Source organism: Lithobates pipiens, unplaced genomic scaffold (genome assembly GCF_037356315.1).
Source record: "Lithobates pipiens isolate NorthernLeopardFrog02 unplaced genomic scaffold, aLitPip1_a1.2 Scaffold_78, whole genome shotgun sequence".
NCBI classification, from domain to species: Eukaryota; Metazoa; Chordata; class Amphibia; order Anura; family Ranidae; genus Lithobates; species Lithobates pipiens.
The window spans coordinates 406084-428878 of NW_027507901.1; the positions used below are offsets into that span (position 1 = coordinate 406084).

Sequence of the window (22795 nt, forward strand, 5' to 3'; positions counted from 1 at the left end):
GATACCCAGCCATAGTCGGTGATACCCTGCAATACCCAGCCATAGATATCCCCCCCCTCCCGCCGCCCTCCGGTGCTTCTATCGAATCGCTAATACGATCAAAGACAATCTTTTTTTTTTTTTATTATTTTTTTTTTTTTTCAGGCTTCCCAGCTTCCCAGCTTCCCAACTGTAAAGAGGACCTGTCATGCCATATTCCTATTACAAGGGATGTTTACATTCCTTGTAATAGGAATAAAAGTGATCAAAAAAATTATTTTTGGGGAAAAAAATGTCAAACTAAAATAAATAAAGTAAAATGAACAATAAAAAAAAAATGTTTTTTTTTAAAGCGCCCCTGTCCCCATGTGCTCGCATGCAGAAGCGAACGCATACGTAAGTCCCGTCCACATATGAAAACGGTGTTCAAACCACACATGTGAGGTATCGCTGCGAACGTTAGAGCGAGAGCAATAATTCTAGCCCTAGACCTCCTCTGTAACTCAAAACATATAACCAGTAAAAAAAAAATTTAATTGTCGCCTATGGGGATTTTTAAGTAGCGACGTTTGGCGCCATTCCACGAGCGTGTGCAATTTTGAAGAGTGACATATTAGGTATCTATTTACTCAGCGTAACTTCATCTTTCACATTATGGAAAAATTGGGCTAACTTTACTGTTTTTTTTTTTTTTTTTAAGCCCAAAACTGTTTTTTTTCCCAAAAAAAAGCATTCGAAAAATTACTGCGCAAATACCGTGCGAGATAAAAAGTTGCAAAGACCACCATTGTATTCTCCAGGGTGTTTGCTAAAAAAACATATATAATGTTTTGGAGTTCTATGTAATTTTCTAGCAAATAAATGATGATTTTTACATGTAGGAGAGAAATGTCAGAATTGTCCTGGATGCTCCAGAACACCTGATGGCGCTCCCTGCATGTTGGGCCTCTGTATGTGGCCACACTGTGTAAAAGTCTCACACATGTGGTATCGCCGTACTCGGGAGTAATAGCAGAATGTGTTTTGGGGTGTAATTTGTGGTATGCATATGCTGTGTGTGAGAAATAACCTGATAATATGACAATTTTGTGAAAAAAAAAAAAAAGTAAAAAAAATCTTGATTTTGCAAAGAATTGTGGGAAAAAATGACAACTTCAAAAAACTCATCATGCCTCTTACTAAATACCTTGGAATGTCTTCTTTCCAAAAAGGGGTCATTTGGGGGGTATTTGTACTTTTCTGGCATGTTAGGGTCTCAAGAAATGAAATAGGCCGTCAGTCCTTCAGGTGTGATCAATTTTCAGATATTGGCACCATAGCTTGTGGACTCTATAACTTTCACAAAGACCAAATAATATCCACCAATTTGTACTTATTTTTACCAAAGATATGTAGTGGTATAAATTTTGGCCAAAATTTATGAAGAAAAAATTACTAATCTGCTAAATTTTATAACAGAAACAAAGAAAAATTCATTTTTTTACAGAATTTTCGGTATTTTTTCCTTTATAGCACAAAAAATAAAAAACCCAGCGGTGATTAAATACCACCAAAAGAAAGCTCTATTTGTGTGAAAAAAAGGACAAAAATTTCATATAGGTCCAGTGTTGCATGACTGAGTAATTGTCATTCAAAATGCGAGAGCACCGAAAGCTGAAAATTGGTCTGGTTATTAAGGGTGTTTAAGTGCCCAGTGGTCAAGTGGTTAAAGAGTTATATATTTTTGGATATTTTATACAGTTTAATATATTAATGGCTGCTACGGCCTATTTTACTCCAAAAGTGGTATGGTCTTATTAATTATATAATAGGGAGGTAAGTGAAGTATAATGGTAGCAAAATGCATATATGTTATACACTAGTCATGTACAAAGAAATGGTGTGGGTATCCCCCAAAGACTTCATACAAGAGCCTTGTCCTTGATGTTTTTAATTTATTTACTTTATGCCTGGGTCTCTCCACAAAATCTATGCAACCTGAGTGGGTGGCCAGGAAAGGAGAGGGCAGTGAACATGCACCCCCATCCTGTCACAGGCTCCTCCCATGTACATAAGTATCACAGGCCCCTCCATTTACATAAGTATCACAGGCTCCTCCCATGTACAGAAGTATCACAGACTCCTCCCATGTACAGAAGTATCACAGACTCCTCCCATGTACAGAAGTATCACAGGCTCCTCCCACGTACAGAAGTATCACAGGCTCCTCCCACGTACAGAAGTATCACAGGCTCCTCCCATGTACATAAGTATCACAGACTCCTCCCATGTACATAAGTATCACAGGCTCCTCCCATATATATACGTATCACAGGCTCCTCCCATGTACATAAGTATCACAGACTCCTCCCATGTACATAAGTATCACAGGCTCCTCCCATGTACATAAGTATCACAGACTCCTCCCATGTACATAAGTATCACAGGCTCCTCCCATATATATACGTATCACAGGCTCCTCCCATGTACATAAGTATCACAGCCTCTGCCATGACACTCGGAATTGATCTCAGGTTCCTCCTGTTTCCACTGATCATCCTTGAGATGTTTCTACAACGTGATTGGAGGCCACCTGTAGTAAATTCAGCTGATTGGACATGATCTGGAAAGGCACACGCCTGGCTATAGAAGGTCCCACAGGTAACAGTGAATGTCAGAGCACAATCCAAGCCATGAAGTCCAAGGAATTGTCTGTAGACCTCCGAGACAGGATTGTATCGGGGGAAGGGAACAGAAACATTTCTGCAGCATTGAAGGTCCCAATGAGCGCAGTGGCCTCCATCATCCAAGAATGGAAGAAGTTTGGAACTCTTCCTAGAGCGGGCCGCTCCACCAAACTCTTGGAGGAGAAGGGCCTTAGTCTGGGAGGTGACCAAGAACCCAAAGGTCACTCTGACAGAGCTCCAGTGTTTCTCTGTGGAGAGAGGAGAACCTTCCAGAAGAACGACCATCTCTGCAGCTCTCCACCAATCAGGCCTGTATGTAGAGCGGCCAGACAGAAGACACTCCTCGGAAAAAGTCACATGACAGCCGCCTGGAGTTTACCAAAAGGCACCTGAAGGATCTCAGACCATGAAAAATAAAATTCTCTGGTCTGATGAAACAAATATTGAACTTTTTGGCCTGAATGACAAACGTCATGTCCGGAGGAAACCAGGCACCGCTCATCACCTGGCCAATACCATCCCTACTGTGAAGCATGGTGGTGGCAGCATCATGCAGTGTCAATGTTTTTCATCGGCAGGAACTGGGAGTCTAGTCAGGATGGAGGGAAAGATGAATGCAGCAATGTACAGAGACATCCTTGATGAAGACCTGCTCCAGAGCGCTCTGCACCTCAGACTGGGGCAAATGTTCATCTTCCAACAGGACAACCACCCTCAGCACACAGCCAAGATAACAAAGGAGAGGTTAGGGGACAACTCTGGGAATGTCCTTGAGTGGCCCAACCAGAGCCCGGACCTGAACCCGATTGAACATGAAAATGGCTGTTCACCGACCCTCCCCCATCCAACCTGATGGAGCTTGTGAGGTCCTACAAAGAAGAATAGGAGAAACTGCCCAAAAATAGGAGTGCCGACCTTGTAGCATCATACTCACCAAGACTGGAGGATGTTATTGGTGCCAAAGTACTGAGAAAAGGCTGTGATACTTATGTACATGGGAGGAGCCTGTGATACTTATGTACATGGGAGGAGTCTGTGATACTTATGTACATGGGAGGAGCCTGTGATACTTATGTACATGGGAGGAGCCTGTGATACTCCTTTACATGGGAGGAGCCTGTGATACTTATGTACATGGGAGGAGCCTGTGATACTTGTGTACATGGGAGGAGCCTGTGATACTTGTGTACATGGGAGGAGCCTGTGATACTTATGTACATGGGAGGAGCCTGTGATACTTATGTACATGGGAGGAGCCTGTGATACTTCTTTACATGGGAGGAGCCTGTGATACTTATGTACATGGGAGGAGCCTGTGATACTTGTGTACATGGGAGGAGCCTGTGATACTTGTGTACATGGGAGGAGCCTGTGATACTTATGTACATGGGAGGAGCCTGTGATACTTCTTTACATGGGAGGAGCCTGTGATACTTATGTACATGGGAGGAGCCTGTGATACTTGTGTACATGGGAGGAGCCTGTGATACTTATGTACATGGGAGGAGCCTGTGATACTTGTGTACATGGGAGGAGTCTGTGATACTTATGTACATGGGAGGAGCCTGTGATACTTGTGTACATGGGAGGAGCCTGTGATACTTGTGTGCATGGGAGGAGCCTGTGATACTTGTGAACATGGGAGGAGCCTGTGATACTTGTGTACATGGGAGGAGCCTGTGATAACTTGTGTACATGGGAGGAGCCTGTGATACTTGTGTACATGGGAGGAGCCTGTGATACTTGTGTACATGGGAGGAGCCTGTGATACTTGTGTACATGGGAGGAGCCTGTGATACTTGTGTACATGGGAGGAGCCTGTGATACTTGTGTACATGGGAGGAGCCTGTGATGAGCCTGTGATACTTGTGTACATGGGAGGAGCCTGTGTCACTTGTGTAGATGGGAGGAGCCTGTGATACTTATGTACATGGGAGGAGCCTGTGATACTTATGTACATGGGAGGAGCCTGTGATACTTGTGTACATGGGAGGAGCCTGTGATACTTCTGTACATGGGAGGAGTCTGTGATACTTGTGTACATGGGAGGAGCCTGTGATACTTCTGTACATGGGAGGAGCCTGTGATACTTCTATACATGGGAGGAGTCTGTGATACTTGTGTACATGGGAGGAGCCTGTGATACTTGTGTACATGGGATTTTTGTTTTTTTATTTTTAAGAAATTTGCAAAGATTTCAAACAAACTTCTCTCACGTTGTCATTATGGGGGATGTTTGTAGAATTTTGAGGAAAATAATGAATTCAATCCATTTTGGAATAAAGGTGTAACATAAAATGTGAAGCGCTGTGAATACTTTCCGGATGCTCTGTAATTTCCCTGTCCAACAAACTGCAAACCAACTGCGTTCGGCTCAATCTCAGGTCGATCGTAATCCGAAGCTCGTCCTCGATGATGAGTGGTGTCTCTGTGTTTTCTACATCCTTGCTGCTTTGCATAATGTGTACACACTATATATACACACTATATATACACACTATATATACACACTATATATACACAGTATATATACACAGTATATATACACGCTATATATACACGCTATATATACACGCTATATATACACACTATATATATACACACTATATGTACACACTATATATACACACTATATATACACACTATATATACACACTATATATATACACACTATATATACACACTATATGTACACACTATATATACACGCTATATATACACACTATATATATATACACACTATATATATACACCACACAGCCAGCTGGTGCTTTGCATTGAGTCCCATCACTGGAGATAATGAGAAGATTTATTGTGAGTATATAAACACCAGCGGCCCAGCGATGCAAATATGCGGCATGTGGGCATTAAAGCCCACCATTTTGTCCACCTTAACCTTAAAACAAAAAAAATCCCCTGCAAGGCATTGTCATAATGTGCTAGTATGCATCATATACTAGCACATTATGAAAGACTTACCTTAAAACAAAGCCCTCCAGCATCACACTGTCACCGCTGAGAGGGCTTTCATCTTCACCAGGTCTTCTTACCAGGTTTGCTTGAACGCAGGAGCTGCTGTTTATGGCACAGTATGCCGGACCTTCACAGCACATGCGCCAGTGAGGTCACCAGCTGACAGGGAGGACAGGGTGAATGCAGCCAGGTGGAGGGGAGGACAGGGTGGATGCAGCCAAGTGGAGGGGAGGACAGGGTGGGAGCAGCCAGGTGGAGGGGAGGACATTGTGGGAGCAGCCAGATGGAGGGGAGGACAGGGTGGGAGCAGCCAGGTGGAGGGGAGGACAGGGTGGGAGCAGTCAGGTGGAGGGGAGGACAGGGTGGATGCAGCCAGGGGGAGGGGAGGACAGGGTGGATGCAGCCAGGTGGAGGGGAGGACAGGGTGGATGCAGCCAGGTGGAGGGGAGGACAGGGTTGGAGCAGCCAGGTGGAGGAGAGGACAGGGTGGATGCAGCCAGGTGGAGGGGAGGACAGGGTGGATGCAGCCAGGTGGAGGGGAGGACAGGGTGGGAGCCGCCAGGTGGAGGGGAGGACAGGGTGGGAGCAGCCAGGTGGAGGGGAGGACAGGGTGGGAGCAGCCAGGTGGAGGGGAGGAAAGGGTGGATGTAGCCAGGTGGAGGGGAGGGCAGGGTGGGAGCAGCCAGGTGGAGGGGAGGACAGGTTTGATGTAGCCAGGTGGAGGGAGGACAGGGTGGATGCAGCCAGGTGGAGGGGAGGACAGGGTGGATGCAGCCAGGTGGAGGGGAGGACAGGGTGGACGCAGCCAAGTGGAGGAGAGGACAAGGAGGATGCAGCCAGGTGGAAGGGAGGACAGGGTGGGAGCAGCCAGGTGGAGGGGAGGACAGGTTTGATGTAGCCAGGTGGAGGGGAGGACAGGGTGGGAGCAGTCAGGTGGAGGGGAGGACAGGGTGGATGCAGCCAGGTGGAGGGGAGGACAGGGTGGATGCAGCCAGGTGGAGGGGAGGACAGGGTGGATGCAGCCAGGTGGAGAAGAGGACAGGGTGGATGCAGCCAGGTGGAGGGGAGGCATATTGGAACAAGTATGTGGATAAGTAACACCAGGGATGGTAGTGCAGCACCCTGATGTTTAGCCAGGGTTGCGATCAAATGTATTTGCCAAGTGATAGTTGCCTTGGCCAATTGTTAGGAGGTCAATTGATTTTGCCCTAATTCTGGAGTTGCTGCACTTCTCTCTTTTGTCACTAGATGGCCGGGTAACTGGTGGCATTAGATAAGGCAAGGGCATTGGAAGGACAGATTAGGAATCAATGGGGTGTCTGAGCCAATGTGTAGGAATTTTCTTGGGTCCCTTGGCCTGCTGGGAGAACCTATTTATTTGGGTGGAGTCGGGTGATCGGGGTTCCGTGTCACCTGGACGGCTGTCTGGGTGGACGTGTGTTGTATGCCCGGGCTGCTAGGCCAGAAACCTAAGGCCTATCCCGGGGACATCTGGTCTGGTAGGCTATCTGAGAGCCTATCCAGAAGTAGTGCAGGGTTGGGACTGCAGGGTTGTAGTCCAACCAGAAGTAAGGGTTCCACCGGCCGGGGAACCAGCCCTGGTCAGAGGTAGAGGGGAAGCTGTCGCCACTAAGGGACCATCCACCTTGTTACCAGGGACCACCGTGGGTAAGCTGAGGCCAGTACCAGACATCTCACCAGCCGGGGGAAGAAGTGGGAAAGCATCAGCAAGTGCCAGGTCAGGGACCCAGTGGGACAGCAGAGGTGACGCTAGTGGGGTGCCAAGCCAGGGACCTAACGGGTCAGCGGGGGGGAAGTTTGAGACGTATTTGTGAATACCAAGCCAGGGACCCAGCAGTGATTCTTGAGGAAGATACGGAGTGCTAGATTGGAAGAGCTCAGGGGGTCCAGTGGCAGTGGATCAGTAAGTCTAGTGAAAGACTGAGGGCTCAGAGGAAGTGAAATTCTACAACAGGAGATTGTAGAAGAAGTGAAAGAGTTCATTGCAACCTTTGTTAGAAACTTTTACAAGACTGTTGCCATAGGAGACGGCATTCCTACTCATGCAGATGTGATGTCTGGCTAGATACCTTTCCCTGCATGGCTTTCTGCCTATGGAAGTCTCGGAGTCTGCCAATTAACATTGCCTCTACTTAAAGAGGAAGTGAACCCTGATGGGTGTTACTTCCTCTTTCATTCCCTGGAAAGGCAAAGCATAATGGACTACTATGCATCGCATCGCAGCCCATTATGTGTCACTTACCTGACACAGGAGCCAGCGAAGTCACCGCTGTCCCCTGTAGTCCGGCGCATCCATCTTCTTGGTGGGGTCTCGCAGCTCCACCGCTGTCATTCGGCGAAGCCGCGATGACGTCACTCCCACGCATGCGCACGGGAGCCAAGATGCACGGCATTGCGCGGCATTTTCGTCATCGACAATGCCACGCTCAGTGCGCATGCGCACCGCTGTCTACGGCGCATGTGCCGTAGACAGCGGTGCCCGTCTTCGGGCAAATATCTCCTAAACCGTGTAGGTTTGGGAGATATTTCTTGGACCTACAGGTAAGCCTTAATCTAGGCTTACCTGTAGGTCAAAGTGGTTTGTAAGGGTTTACAACCACTTTAAGGGTGTCCTGGCCCCAACCCTAGGGAACAAGACATTTTCAAAAAATATATTGCTATATGGTACTTAAGTCCACTTACTGCGACAAAGTAGCCCATGATTAGTGGGTCCTACACTATCCATAGACTGGGAGATCCGGCATCTCTAAACCATGGGAGCCATACACTCCTCTATATGGGAGAACGAGAGGTCTCCACCATGACACAGGTGGACACTAATGAGAGGCACTGGTGACGGCCCCAACCCTCTCTCCCACAGTTCTGTCCAAGAGACAATAAATCTCTTTGCATTCAAGAAGTGTCTGGTGCCACTGGCGCATCCAGGGTATGGCACATACGGCAAGTGCCATGGGCGCCATATGAAGTGGGGGCTTGTGAGTGGCTGGACCCCCCCCCCCAACATTATCCTGTGCCCCCCCTATTTAAATGAAACTGACACTGGGAGCATTGGCGTCCGCAACTCAGTGGCTGATAATGGGCAGAAATCAGGATTATTTCTCCACTTTCTGGTGCAGGCGGAGTGATCCACCGCACTGCGGCTCCCGACAAGTAAATGAAAGTCTCGGCCCCTTCTATATCAATACGCCAAGGCAGGCTAGAGCTTTAATTGACTTGTCGGGAGCTGCAGTGCGGTGGATCACCCCGCCTGCACTTGAAAGTGATGGTGTCCCACACCCAGCTCGGTTCTGAAGAGGAAGGGACGCCACCGGTCCCTAGCTCCCGACTCATTCCGGAGAATGCCGCAAAAGGAGCACTGCACCCAGTTCCTGGTCCCCGGGTAGGAGAAGTCGGCCGGACTGGGTGCGGAGGGAGACAGGGTCGCCACCTCTCTTGTTTCACTCTGAGATGGCTCCCTACAGCAATGATAGCTTCCCTCTGTGCTCTCCCGTCAGCTGCTGCGGGGGAAGGGAGGTAGGTTTGCTATGATTCAGTTTGTGAAGGAATGGTATGCCGCTCTTCCCATTCATTCACTTTCCAGTGCAGCTGAGGCTGCAGAGAAAGGGGCTGGGGAATCTGTGTCCTCAATCCCTTTCTCTGTCTCAAAAGTGAGATATTAGGGGTCTGTTTAGAACCCTGATATGTCACCAAAGCCCCCCCCCCCCCCAACAGGGCTAGACAGTGCCACCTATCAGTGCCAGCGCTACCTATATCAGTGCAGCTCATCAGTGCCACCTATCAGTGCCAGTGTCACCTAGAAGACAGTGCCACCTATCAGTGCAGCTCATCAGTGCCACCTATCAGTGCTAGTGTCACCTATCAGTGCTAGTGTCACCTAGAAGACAGTGCCACCTATCAGTGCAGCTCATCAGTGCCACCTATCAGTGCCAGTGTCACCTATCAGTGCTAGTGTCACCTAGAAGACAGTGCCACCTATCAGTGCTAGTGTCACCTAGAAGACAGTGCCACCTATCAGTGCAGCTTATCAGTGCCACCTATCAGTGCCAGTGTCACCTATCAGTGCTAGTGTCACCTAGAAGACAGTGCCACCTATCAGTGCTAGTGTCACCTATCAGTGCCCGAGTGTCACCTATCAGTGAAGCTCATCGGTGCCACCTGTCGGTGACAGCTCACCTATTAGTACCCATCAGTGCTGCCTATTAGTGTTAGTTCTACCTCATCAGTGCCCATAAATGCTGCAAATCAGTGCCACCTATCAGTGCCAGTGTCACCTATCAGTGCTAGTGTCACCTAGAAGACAGTGCCACCTATCAGTGCAGCTCATCAGTGCCACCTATCAGTGCTAGTCTCACCTACCAGTGCCACCTATCAGTGAAGCTCATCAGGGTCACCTATCAGTGCCCGAGTGTCACCTATCAGTGCCACCTATCAGTGAAGCTCATCAGTGCCACCTGTCGGTGACAGCTCACCTATTAGTGCCCATCAGTGCTGCCTATTAGTGTTAGTTCTACCTCATCAGTGCCCATCAATGCAACCCATCAGTGCTGCCTATCAGTGCAGCTCATCAGTGCTGCCTATCGGTGCCCATTAGTGTAGCTCATCAGTGCTAATCCATAATTTGTTAATTAGATTAAAGAGCTTGACTTGTAGTTTTGTTAGCAGGTTTTTTTTGGTAAGGTTATCTGAAAGATGGGTTTGGAATGTTTTGACAAGGGCGCAGTTTCAGTGCTTGCCATAGGCGCCATTTTCACTAGATACACCTCTGTCTGGCACCCATCAATCTACATTGCATCGCCCCCACCATGCCTTGTAACCCACTCTACACAGAAGGACGTCAGCTGTCCCTAAACCTGGAGGTCATCATTAGGCCTCAGGGGCCCCAGGACTTGGCTACAGTAGGGACCCCCATAATAAGCACAGCAGCCGTGGAAACCCCATATCTATGACTTCTGTAGTAGCGCTAGGCTTCATGTAAACGTTGTTTAGCCTCTCCTGAACGATTTCACTTTGACAGCTAGAAGCCGGCGTCTAAAAACGTCCATAAGAAGGAGCTGCCAGGTTTTCTAACTTTCCAGTATCTAGGGGGAAAAAACAAAACAATGAAACCTTAATTTGGGGTGCACTTATTTAATTTGTCACATTCCAACTTTAAGCTATGTTGTGATTGCAGCCACGAAGGTTATAGCTCTGCTTTTGTCTCCTCTATAGGGTCAGCTTCTCTCTTCAGTGGCTTAAGGTTTGTTACCTCTTTCATGGAATCTTCTCCATCAGATGACACCCGGTTTGAGCTCATCTTGAATGGGATTGATTGTTGCGCCGCGGTCACTGTGACAATACAGGGTACCAACTTCTTCCAGAGCGTTACCCTCCAGCAGGGACAAATGGTCAACCTCGCAATTCCAACCAGCGCCATGCTCTATGGGAGTTCCATCTCCTCCACAGGAGTCGTTGTGATTTCATCCAATAGCAGTATATCTGTCATCTCCAAGGTCTGGGGGACTGATGGCTATGATTGGTCATACGTCTACCCAGTGGATCTTCTAGACAAAGAATACTATATCATCACACCCTTCTCATCCTTTAGGAAAAACGCCCAATTTGCCATAATAAGCCTGGACCAGCAAACTTCTGTCACAGTGACATTATTTGATGCCTCTGTCATATTTCAGGACATGTCCTTTACATCTCAAAAATCAGCAAATTTCTCACTCTCACCCTACCAAAGTGCCCAGATTCAGCTGCCTGACGGTCACCTCTCAGGATCCTTCATACAAGCGGATAAACCTATCGCTGTTCTGAGTGGCCATCAATGGTCCATTCGTAAATTCTTTTGGAATAGTCTCAGCACTGGCAACACCTTTGAGCAGCTGCTCCCCATAAGTAGGTGGGGGAGATCGTTTTTAGTGCCCCCGATGTCTATCCAGTGGGAGAGTGCTGAAATCCTGGTGGTGGCTTCTCAAACCACAAATCTGTCTCTATATAATGGGCCTGTGTTAAAGGCCTCTATGCAAATGTCGAAAGGAGACATTTTTGTGCAAACGATCAATGCAAATGCCCTCTGGATAAAGACCGATCAGAATGTGATGGTCATGTTTTTCTGTTATGAAAGACTCAGTGATTCAGGAAACCTACTCCTGAATCCCTTCATGTCCAATGTGATGGCCACCACCATGCTTGAGACTTCCCAGGTGGTCCATGCTCCCTCTGGCTTTACAACCAACCTGCTTGTAGTTCCCATCACTAGCCAAAATTCAAGTATAGTGGTAGATGGAATCTCACTCCCACCGAGCACCGCCTGGAATGATAATGATTTGAAGACACTGAATACCTGCTGGGTGGAGGTGACCGTCTCCCCGGGATCTCACTATGTTCAACAACTTTCAAATGAACATGTCTGGGTCATGTCCTACAGCACTACTGGTAATTATGCTCTTTATTTTGCCATTCCTGTAATTGATTTTAGTATTGTGGTTATTCAACAGAAAAACAAGCTGCACGGCTAGGGTTGCCACCTGTCCAGTATTCACCCAGACAGTTCGGGTTTGGAATCATGTGTCCGGGTTTCAGACTGCCTGAAACCCGGACACATTATTTAGACTGGGCTATGGCTTCCCAGCAGGGTTGCTGCATGCATTTGTCTAAGCTGAGAGTGTCAGGGTTCTCAGGTCACCCCTTACATCAGAGTTCCCCTTTACACCAGAGGTCACAGTGTTTCCCCTTACATCAGAGACCTCTCCATACATCAGAGTTCTCTGTGTTACCCCTTAAATCATGGCTACCAGAGCATCCTTTACTCCCCAGAGTTCTCCCTTACATCAGAGTCTGCAGAGTCCCCCTTATAGTGAAAGGGGACTCTGCAAGTTCAGATGTAAAAGGGGGCCCTTGTTATTAACTTCATATGATTAGAAATGTTATTTAATAGCAAAATATATGTATAAAAACAAATTGCTGTGCGCCGCTAAAGTGTTCGGGTTTGACTTGAAGAAAAAGTGGCAACCCTATGCACAGCCTAAATAATTACTCTCTGGGCTCATTCGACTTTAACACATATTACAGCGCCTATCACTTTAATATGCTTTTTTGATGTGTTTTTGATGCTTCTGTGAAGCTTTTTTTGAAGTTTTATGGAAGCTCGGCAAATGCCCTGTGAGTATGTTAAAGAGGAAGTAAACCCTGATGGGTGTTACTTCCTCTTTCATTCCCTGCAAAGGCAAAGCATACTGGACTACTATGCATCGCATCGCATCGCATCGCATCGCATAGTAGTCCATTATATGTCACTTACCTGACACAGGAGCCAGCGAAGTCACCGCTGTCCCCTGTAGTCTGGCGCATCCATCTTCTCGGTGGGGTCTCGCAGGTCCGCCGCTGTCATTCGGCGAAGCTGCGATGACGTCACTCCCGCGCATGGGCACGGGAGCCGACACGCGCGGCATCTCCGTCGTTGACGCTGCCATGCGCCGTAGACAGCGGTGCCTGTCTTTGGGCAAATATCTCCTAAACCGTATAGGTTTAGAAAATATTTCTTGGACCTACAGGTAAGCCTTGATCTAGGCTTACCTGTAGGTCAAAGTGTGTTGTAAGGGTTTACAACCACTTTAAATTTCTATTTGTTTTAAAGGGGCTTAGTAGAACCCTTGCTCAGTAGTACCCCCACTCAACAGATCCCCAGCTCCTTAGCACCCATGTTCAGCAGATCCCCAGTGTACTGGAACCATCATTCAGCAGATCCCCTGCTCGGTAGTTCCCCCAGCTCTACTTATCGCCAACTGAGTAGCAACCCTCAGGTCTGCAGATCCTCTGATTCGCTGATCCTCCCCTCAATCCTGATCCTCCCCTCAATCTGGTCCCTGCTCACCTTCTGCTATATTGCTTCCATGCTGCACAGCATGTGTGACATCTGCTAGTTCCCTCCTGCGGCTCCCTCAGCTCTGCTGATTCTCTGCCACTCTGTCCTTTCTCTTTTCCGGTCCCCACTCACCTTTCACTATAGTGTTCCCATGTTGCACACCACGTCTGCCGTCTGCTAGGTGCTCCTCTCCAGTCCGGACCCCGCTCACCTTCCTGCTACTCCACGCTGCGCACCAGATGTGACGTCTGCCCCAGAAACTCCCAGAATATATGCACACAAACCGGAAGTGACAGCTGATGACGTCTTTCAGGTTCGCTTGTTGGTTTTCCCAGTGCATCCTGGGATATCTCATACCTGCAATATCTCCAAAACAAAGCAAAGCTAATGCTGAATAAAAGCCCCTCAGAAGCTTCAGGTGCTGTAAGTGAGCATTGTCATAGACTTCTATGGAGGCTTTGGAGACTCTTTGAAGCACCAAGAAAGCAACATGAGAGATCATTTTTGAAGGGAAGCAAACACAACGACTGTAGGGAACCATTTTATTTAGTGATAGGAACTTTGATTGGCATTCAGAGCACTTTAAAAAAGTGTGTCCAATGCCACATATTTGTGTATATATATATATATATATATATATATATATATACACAGTGGGGGCGGAAAGTATTCAGACCCCCTTACATTTTTCACTCTTTGTTATATTGCAGCCATTTCCTAAAATCATGTCATCCAAAGGGGGGGGGGGAGGGCAAAAGAAGTTTGGGACTTTACGTGAGGCAGAGAATTGATAGGTTCATCTGCCTCCATCCCTAATGTATACAAAAATGTCTAAAAGAAAAGTTGGGACTTTATATGAAGCACAGCTAGGAACGTAAAAATAAAAACCACATGATTAAGGATGCCAAAAAAAACGTATACAATAAATCAAGAAAATAACATGGTAAAATTAATAAACCTTTAATCATTTATTATACATGATAGTAACACAATTCATAACCAATCTATAGGTGACAAAATTGTTGATACATGATAAATACAATTAAACTTGTTTATATTAGTTCATGAACAGCATGATTAGGTTAATAACATAATTCCAAACCAGTCTATAACTAGTGAGAACATGGTAGCACGGTAATGCAATTATGCTAATACATAAACAACAAACATAGCAATAATAATAAGTCAATAAACATTAATAGAAAATAAGTTAATATTACTTATTGCGGCATCTCAAAATCACGTGATTAATGGATGTAGCATAAGGCTAGGGCTCTACGCGTTTCGTGGGGGGGCGGATTCCCACTCATCAGGAGCAGTTGCGTGTGCAACGATCTCAAAATGCAGGCAAGTACTAGGGTAATAGTATTAAAGGCTGAAGACGCCATGGGGAGATCATACCTCCCACGGGAGCTGAGGCTGCATAAACACGGCCACATCGAGGCCCAGGACTGCAGCATGAGGAGCGATGGTGGGATTGTGATTCACAATAGATAATAGAATCTTCATCCCAACATCTCGTCGGACCTGCCCGCAGCGTCTGGTAGCTGCCTCACAGGCGTGAAGGTGCCCCTCCTCCGCCAGGTCTCCCCCTGCGTTGAAAACTCCGCTGTGGAAGGGGGGACCGGTCTCCCTCTCGCTACTGCCCTCTCCGGTGGGGAGGGGGCGCCATCCGTCTCTATGGCCCCACTCCCCGAGCCCCACCAAAGTGTAGGATTCCACCCGGACCCCCCAGGCACCGGTGTAGCCGACCGTTTGCCGGGGGGGTGGGTGGCGGGTCCGTTACCGGGCTCCTAGGAGGGCGCTGGGCTCTGGTGGAGGGGCCAGGTGAAAAGCGCTCCGGAGGCCTGGACCTGCGAGTACGTGGTGTGCATTCCTCCCCGTTGGTGGCCCCCCGCCGCCTCCCGCGTGATGGCCGCCACCTGCGTCTGCAGCCAATCTATCCCCCGAGATGCTGCTGCCATTCGTAAGCTCTCCAAGAAAGCAGTCACGTCCATCATACCGCCCACAGCCTCCGCTCACTGTCCCCGGAAACAACAGGCCCCTCATGCTACCCGCCCCCTATCGTGCACTCGGTAACCTGTACAGTCCAACTTCTCCCGTGTTGTGACCCACGCTTGCCTCCCGACTCCTCCCCTTCTTTATATATTACTTTATATATTACTCCACCCCCTCCTTTCTTCCTCCATTGCTCCACCCCTTCTCCTCTCCTATACTTTTTTTTAACCCTGCAATTGCTTCCCCGAGCCTCAGTCAAGGGAGCCCCGTAATGATCCGCCCCAAAGGGGAGGGGTAATGGAGGGGCGGGCATGACCTGGTGCCTTAGGAACCAGGAAGATAGAAGAGGGAGTGGTAGGTTAGGAAAAAGAAGAAGGGGAGGAGCGGTATAAAAGGGGGGCGGAGCTATAGCGGGGCCAGTGCACGAGGAAATTCATCGGAGGAGGCAGCTTTTATCACTGCTCCTCCAAGCATCATGGCGGCGATCGAATCGGCGCCCACGAGGCCGCGGAAGGAGGCGGAGGTGCGGGGGACAGCGCGGCTTACCAGGCAAGTGGAGGACCTGATGGGGGATGTCACGGATGCGGGGGGTAGCGGGGTGCCTATGCAGCGGGCCTGGCGGTCTCAGCCGCCGGAACGCTTTCGCCGGGCCCCGCCCCTCGGCCACCTCGTGAGCATAGGAGCCTGATGGGGGACAGGTCGGTCCCCCAGCTAAGCGGAGGCAGCAAGAATGTCGGGGCACGGGGCGGTCAGCACGCCGCCATCTTCCAGCCCGGCAGCCAGTCGCGGAGGGGATCCCAGGGAGGGCCCCTGCACCAGCGGGAGACGGGGGGAGGGGGTTCAGGGGGCAGGGGACATTGCGCGGAAGCCGGGGGTGGGGGAAGTGCTCAGCGGCGGACGCAGGGAGTCGAGGGATGGTGCGGGGGGGGGGCGCCCCAGGTCTGGCATACACCGCCGGCTGTCGGAGCGATACGGCCTCTGGGGGGGTCGCCCAGGGGCTTCCTTTCACAGGTGGACAAGGACGTGGCGGAGCGGTCAGACGGAGAGCGGTCCACGGATGAAGAGGTGCGGATCCAGTGGTGGAGAGCGGCAGCGCGGCTTGTTCCTGGTCGGCCCGGTAAGTCGGTGCATACTGTCCTTACTGATGCTTTGCAGGGGTTGCTGGGGGTGGTTCAGTGTGTGTCCCATGGGTCTTTGGTGCCGGCGATGCCGGTGAGTGGGAATGGGAGGGTACAGCAGGTGGCGGGGTCTGGCCCGACTGTGCCGGGGCCCGCGCCTCCAATCCTGGGGCCTATAGAAGGGCTACGGGAATGGGTAGAGAGGTTTGGGGGGGCCAGGGTACGCCAGCTCTGGCGGCCCCCTTGGGGTACGGGTGCGAGCACTGGGGTGGCTGTGGTAATGCCGGCGGCGGTGGTGGAGCCTGCGGCACCCACAGGGGATGGGCCGTGGCGAGTGGGGGGGTCCAGGGCGACAAGGTGGCGGAGGTGGGGTCCGGCCGGTCGGACATGGTTAGGATTGGGGACGCGGCACAATGCAAGAGGTACGTTTGCTTCGAGGGCCCGCTGGGAGCACACCTGAAACCGGAGGGCCGTGGGAAGATATGAAATGGTGAGTATGTGGAGATATTCTCACTCCTCCGTTAGGGAAATTCAACTTAGATCGGGTCGGGCCCGCTGACGCCAAATTAGATGACGGGGGGAAGAGGCATTACAGGCTGATACCGCGGACGTTGACGAATTGGTTGCAGGCGTTTGCGATCTTGGCGAGCGTCGTTGGTAAAAAGAGCCCCCGAACACCGCTCTGCGTGGTTTGGCTATAGGGACGCCATCGGGGAGGCCCGCCGGGTGTACGGGGGGTGTCGCATGGCTACGGTACGATGAACAGTACTGGCAGCGGAAAGCGGTACGTCCGGTACTGCGGGGGGATCACAAGGACATCAGCCTCTGGTTGCGGCTGATGTCCTCGGCCTGGGCCTCGTCTCAGTTTTTCTTTTCAGGGGGGCCTGGGGGTACACCCTCCTGAGGGCTGTTGGCCGGAAAGCAGTGGGGAGTGTGCTGGCAGTTCACCGAGGGCACCTGCAAATTCGGGGGTGCGTGCGGATTCGGGCACGACTGTTCGGGTTGTGGGGGGGCCCGTGCATTGTCTCGGTGCTTTAGGGAGGGAAGACGTTCCGGCGATGCTTCTAACAAGAGGGAGGACGCCAGTTAGGTTGGAAAGGAGGCTTCCTTTCCTACGTGAGTTTCCGGACGGGGGGGGCTGCGCGGCTATGGCCGAGGGTTTCCGGATACCTTGTGACTTGACGGTGGTGCCACCGTTGGCGAGGAACCTCAGGCAGCCCTGCGGCATCCCGCGGTAATGTACGACAAGTTGGGTGAGGAGGTAGCGATGGGACGCATGGGCCGTCCGTTGCTGGAGAAGCCTCGGGGGGGGACCTTGTGGTGTCTCCACTGGGGGCTGTCCCCAGGATGGAGCCGGACAATTTTCGTCTCATGCAACACTTGTCTTTTCCCAGGGGGGTTCGGTCAATGACTTCATTGATCCGGAGGTCTGCGCGGTGTCATGTACGTCTTTTGACGCGGCTGTCTGGTGGGTACGGCGGTATGGCCGGGGAGCGCTTCTGGAACAGGGGAGATCGAGTGTGCGTTCCGGTTGCTGCCGGTGCACCCGGACAGCTTTCAACTGTTGGGTTGTCATTGGCAGGGGCGGTTCTGCGTGGACAGGTCTTTGCACATGGGCTGATCCGTGTCGTGTTCCGGGTTTGAGTAGTTTAGCTCGTTCTTGGGATGGTGGTGAGGGATGTCTATGGCCTTGAATCAATCATTCACTATTTGGACGATTTTTCTCGGCATGGGCCCCCGGGCTTCCGCTGTGTGTGCGATCCTCCTGTCTATGTTGCAGCACATCGTGAGCATTTTCGGGGGGGGGCCGTTGGCGGCGGGATGAGCAAAGGGCCCGGTGGAGGCGGAGGCCCTGGAATACAGGCTGACGTTGGAAGAGCTGGAGGACTTGCTAGGGGGGATTTGTGGGATTCAGGACAGCCCAAAAGTACAGTTGAAAAGCTTGCGGTCTTTGCTTGGGAAACTGACCTTTGCGGGACGCATTGTACCTATGGGGCGGGTGTTCTGCCGCCGGCTGTCGGCTGCGACGGCTGGGGGGAATTCACCGACGCACTTCATTCGCTTGACGAGGGAGCCCAGGGATGACTTAGGCGTGTGGCGTGAATTTTTGTCCTCATACAACGGCCGGGAGCCATGGATGGCCGGGCCGGTGGGCGATGTCGATGTGGAATTGGTTACAGACGCAGCCGGGTCAACGGGTTATGGCGCGTTGCTTTCGGGGTAAGTGGGTGCGGCGCCATGGCCGCGGTCATGGAAGGAGGCAGGTTTACTGGGCAAGTTTGGTGCTGCCGGAACTCTTCCCGAGAGTGCTGGCATTGGAGCTGTGGGGGGAGAGTGGCAGGAACTTGAAATTGCGTATTAATTGCGATAACATGGGGGGGGGTGCAGGTGGTGAATCGCATGTCGGCATCCTCCCCCCGGTTATTAGGGTTTTAAGACAGTTAGTCCTTCGGTGCCTGCATTTAAACGTGCTCTTTTATGCAGTTCACATCCCGGGGGTGTATAATTCCTTGGCTGACTTACTGTCTCGTTTTCAGTGGGACAAGTTCAAGGAACTGGTGGCTGTGGCGGGAGTCCCTTGCCCGGAGTGGATGAGGGTGCTGCCCTTGGAGTCACCGTGGGAGGGATACAGCGGTCCGTAGGTGGGTCTACCTGGTTTGCATACAAACGGTATGGCACGAATGGCAGGGGTTAATGGGCTAGGTGTCCTCGGACGGGGATGCCAGCGAATAGCGTTCACTGGTGCTGTATTTTGTGGTCCGGAATATGGAAGGCGGGCGCTCAGCGGCCGCGATTGACGAGAAAATGGCAGGCTTGTCATTTCTTTGTATGTTGCTGGGTTCGGAGGATTGGACAAATGATTTTGGGCAGGACAGATGCTGTGGGGTTTTCGGAAACAGGTAAAACGTGGGGGACAGAAGCCGTCCGTTAACGTTTGTGATTCTGACGGCATATGTGCGTAATTGGGAGCAGTTTGCATGTCATGGTTTGAGGCACTATTGTTTCCAGCGGCCTTTTCCTTATCGTTTTATGGGGGTGTTTGGGGAATAGCGGTGTAATGGGGTCGGAATATGCTTTACGCTCCTGCTGCATCGGGGCGGCCGGGTGTGGGTTGGATATGCATCGGTGCGCAGGATAGGTCTTTGGGATTTGTGTAGGTTCAGGTCCTACGTTAGGCCGCAGCTGGCGGTCGGTCAATCTCGGTGAGGTGTGGGTCTGTAAAGTTATTACTAAAAAAATAAAAAAATAAAAACAATAAAAAATAAATATATAGGAAAATAAATAAATGAATAAATAAATAAATAAATAAAAAATAAATAAATAAATAAATAAAAACAAAGTAGTACTCCTCGTTTGGATCGTGGGCCACGCTTGTGTTTGCTGGGGGGCCAGGAGAGGAGACATGAGACCGGATGGGAGGCAGCTGGGGTTTTTCAGGAGGAAAGCAGGGTTACATTGGTTGGGAATCCTGGACAGGCTGTGGGTGAGGTTGATGGGTGCGGTGGACAGATATATGCATTTAGACCGGCCCCCGGATGTGTTGGTTCTCCATGCTGGGGGGGCTGACCTGGGGGTCAGGAAGGTTGGGGAACTGCTCGGGGACGTAAAGGCGGATTTTCCAGCGCGGTTCCCGAACACAATGATATTGTGGTCAGACATTGTGGCCCGGACCCAATGGGGACGGGCTTGATCAGTGGCAAGTATCCAGATGACGAGGATCCGGTTCAGGTGAATAAGGTGGTGGGGTGGTTTGTGGTCAAGATTGGTGGGTTGGTAATCGGACGCGGGGAACTGGAGACTAAGGTGGGATTGTACCTGAGGAGGGATGGGGATACGTCTCACGGAGGTTGGCATTGATTTATGTCCCTGGGTTTGCAGGAAGGCCTCCAGAAAGCATGGGGGTGTGGGGTTGCCCTCAAGGGTAAGGTGGTCACCCTTTCAGGCTGTGGCGGTATCTTTCTGGTGGTCTTTGACGGTGGAGGTAAACGGAGGTGATCAAAAAGGGGTGGGGGGCTCATCGGTAATATGGGCCCCTCCGGTGTATTCCTGAATGGTGGACGGAATACTGGGATGTTGTGTATTCCTGAACGGTGGACGGAATACTGGGATGTTTTTCACTGCAGGAATTGGTTGTCTCTGAGCGGTCACAGCTGGAGGCCTGGTATGTTAAAGGTACCGCAGTGAGGTTGGTGTTTTGGTTTAAAGTGGGTCACCGTCAGAGATCACCAGACTGGAATTTAGTTTAAAAATGTTGTTTATGGTTTGATATACATGTTTATATATTTATATATTTATATATATATATCTTTGGAGTGAGTAAAAAGTTTTGGTTGTGTTAATAAAGGCTGTTGTGGCCAGTTTACTCCAAAGAGAAGGTGTGGTCTCATTATTAGTAAGGTTGATAAGAAGGTTGAGGTGGCAGTGGTTTAAAAGAAAGGGGACATTTGGGCTACGCAGGTCATGCCCAGCCCTTCACCTCCGTCCTTGCCTTCATTTCCAGGCCTCCCTCTTCTAGTTGAACCTGCCCTAAGGTCCCTGTGGGTGGAAAGAAAATAAAACAAGCCAAGCAGGCTTGTAAAGGGGCTTCGATAAGGAACTTACAGCGGCATAGATACAAAGTTTATTAAAAGAAAAGAGACACCATTTTCAATAATTTATGGCTATTAGCCACAATAACAGTAAAACCTTCACCAATATTAAAAAAATCACGACAACGTTGTCACAATAAAAGTGGTCCCTGTGGGTGGAACCTATACAGAGATCCCTGTGAGTGGAACCTGTCTAGAAATCCATGTATGTGGAACTTGTCCTGAGTTCCCAGTGGGTGGAGCCTCTGTGGAGAACCCTGTAGGTGGAAACTGTCCTGAGCCCCCTGTGGGTGGAGCCTGTTTGGATATTCCCGTAGGTGTAAACGGTCTAGAAATCCCTGTATGTGGAACTTGTCCTGAGTTCCCTGTGGGTGGTGCCTGGCTGGAGACCCCTGTGGGGGAAACCTGTCCAGAGATACCTTGGGTTGATCATTCATTTGTGCTACCAGCTGCTGTCAGCCTCCTTGTGAGAGCGATGTTACCCCCAGGAGACGGTTTGTACTAGGCAGAACTGTGTTGGGTTGTTTAGCGCTAGTGATTTCTTCTCGTACTCTATTTTCTCTGTTATTTGCTGCCACCTAGTGACATTTGTGGGAGTTACAGCTGGGCAGCCTTATACAGCAGTAGATGCACTGCCTGTTTTACTTTGCCATATGTGTTTTACATACCCTTTTCCATTTTTAGTGATATGTTTAACTTCTCTTGTATTCACACAGTAAACTTCAAGTTGCACATTACGATTTGGCTTATACCTCTACATAACAGAACTTTTAGGAGCACACTTGGTACAGCTCGATCCAAGGAGGACATATGTTAGAAATGGGTGAGATGTTACAATAATCTGTGACTTTCTGTTCTGCACAGGTGCCGCAACATCAGCTTTCAACGCAGGGAGCACCTCCAGCTCCTTCAACTTCTATGGCAGTGGTTTGAGCTGTAACTGCCAGGGCCCGATCAGAACTCCCACCACCAGTCTACACACGATGACCAATACCACCACGAATCTATATGAGATGACCACTCCCACTACCACCACCAGTGAAAATACAGAGGACACCTCCACCACCAGTCTACACACGATTACCACTACCACCACGAATCTATATGAGATGACCACTCCCACTACCACCACCAGTGAAAATACAGAGGACAACTCCACCACCAGTGAAAATACAAAGGACAACTTCACCACCAGTGAAAATACAAAGGACAACTCCACCACCAGTGAAAATACAACGGACAACTCCACCACCAGTCTACACACGATGACCACTTCCACCACTCTTCAAAAGACAACCACTACCACCACGAATCTACATGAGATGACCACTCCCACTACCACCACCACTGTGGTCACCAGCCTGAGCACCAAGTCTTATGAAGGTAGGAAGGGTTACTACTTATCAAAGCTGAACTCCAGACAGAGATATAATACACAAATGAGCTCAGTTCTCTATCTCTTAACCACCTGACCTCCAGAATATTTACCCCCTTCATGACCAGGCCATTTTTTTCACTATTCAGAACTGTGCTACTTTAACTGGCAATTTCTCGGTCATGCAACACTACCCAAATTAAATTTATATCATTTTTTTCCCACAC

The 22795-nt window shown here is 49.9% G+C and overlaps 1 protein-coding gene across 1 annotated transcript in view; it reads left to right on the forward strand.

Moving 5' to 3' along the window:
- LOC143959505 (uncharacterized) overlaps positions 1-22795 on the forward strand; it is a 90273-nt gene that overhangs the window by 57934 nt on the left and 9544 nt on the right. The window contains exons 5-6 of the mRNA XM_077468183.1: positions 10848-12059; positions 22022-22576. Coding sequence (XP_077324309.1) covers positions 10848-12059; positions 22022-22576 — 1767 coding nt within the window. The remainder of the gene's footprint in view (positions 1-10847; positions 12060-22021; positions 22577-22795) is intronic.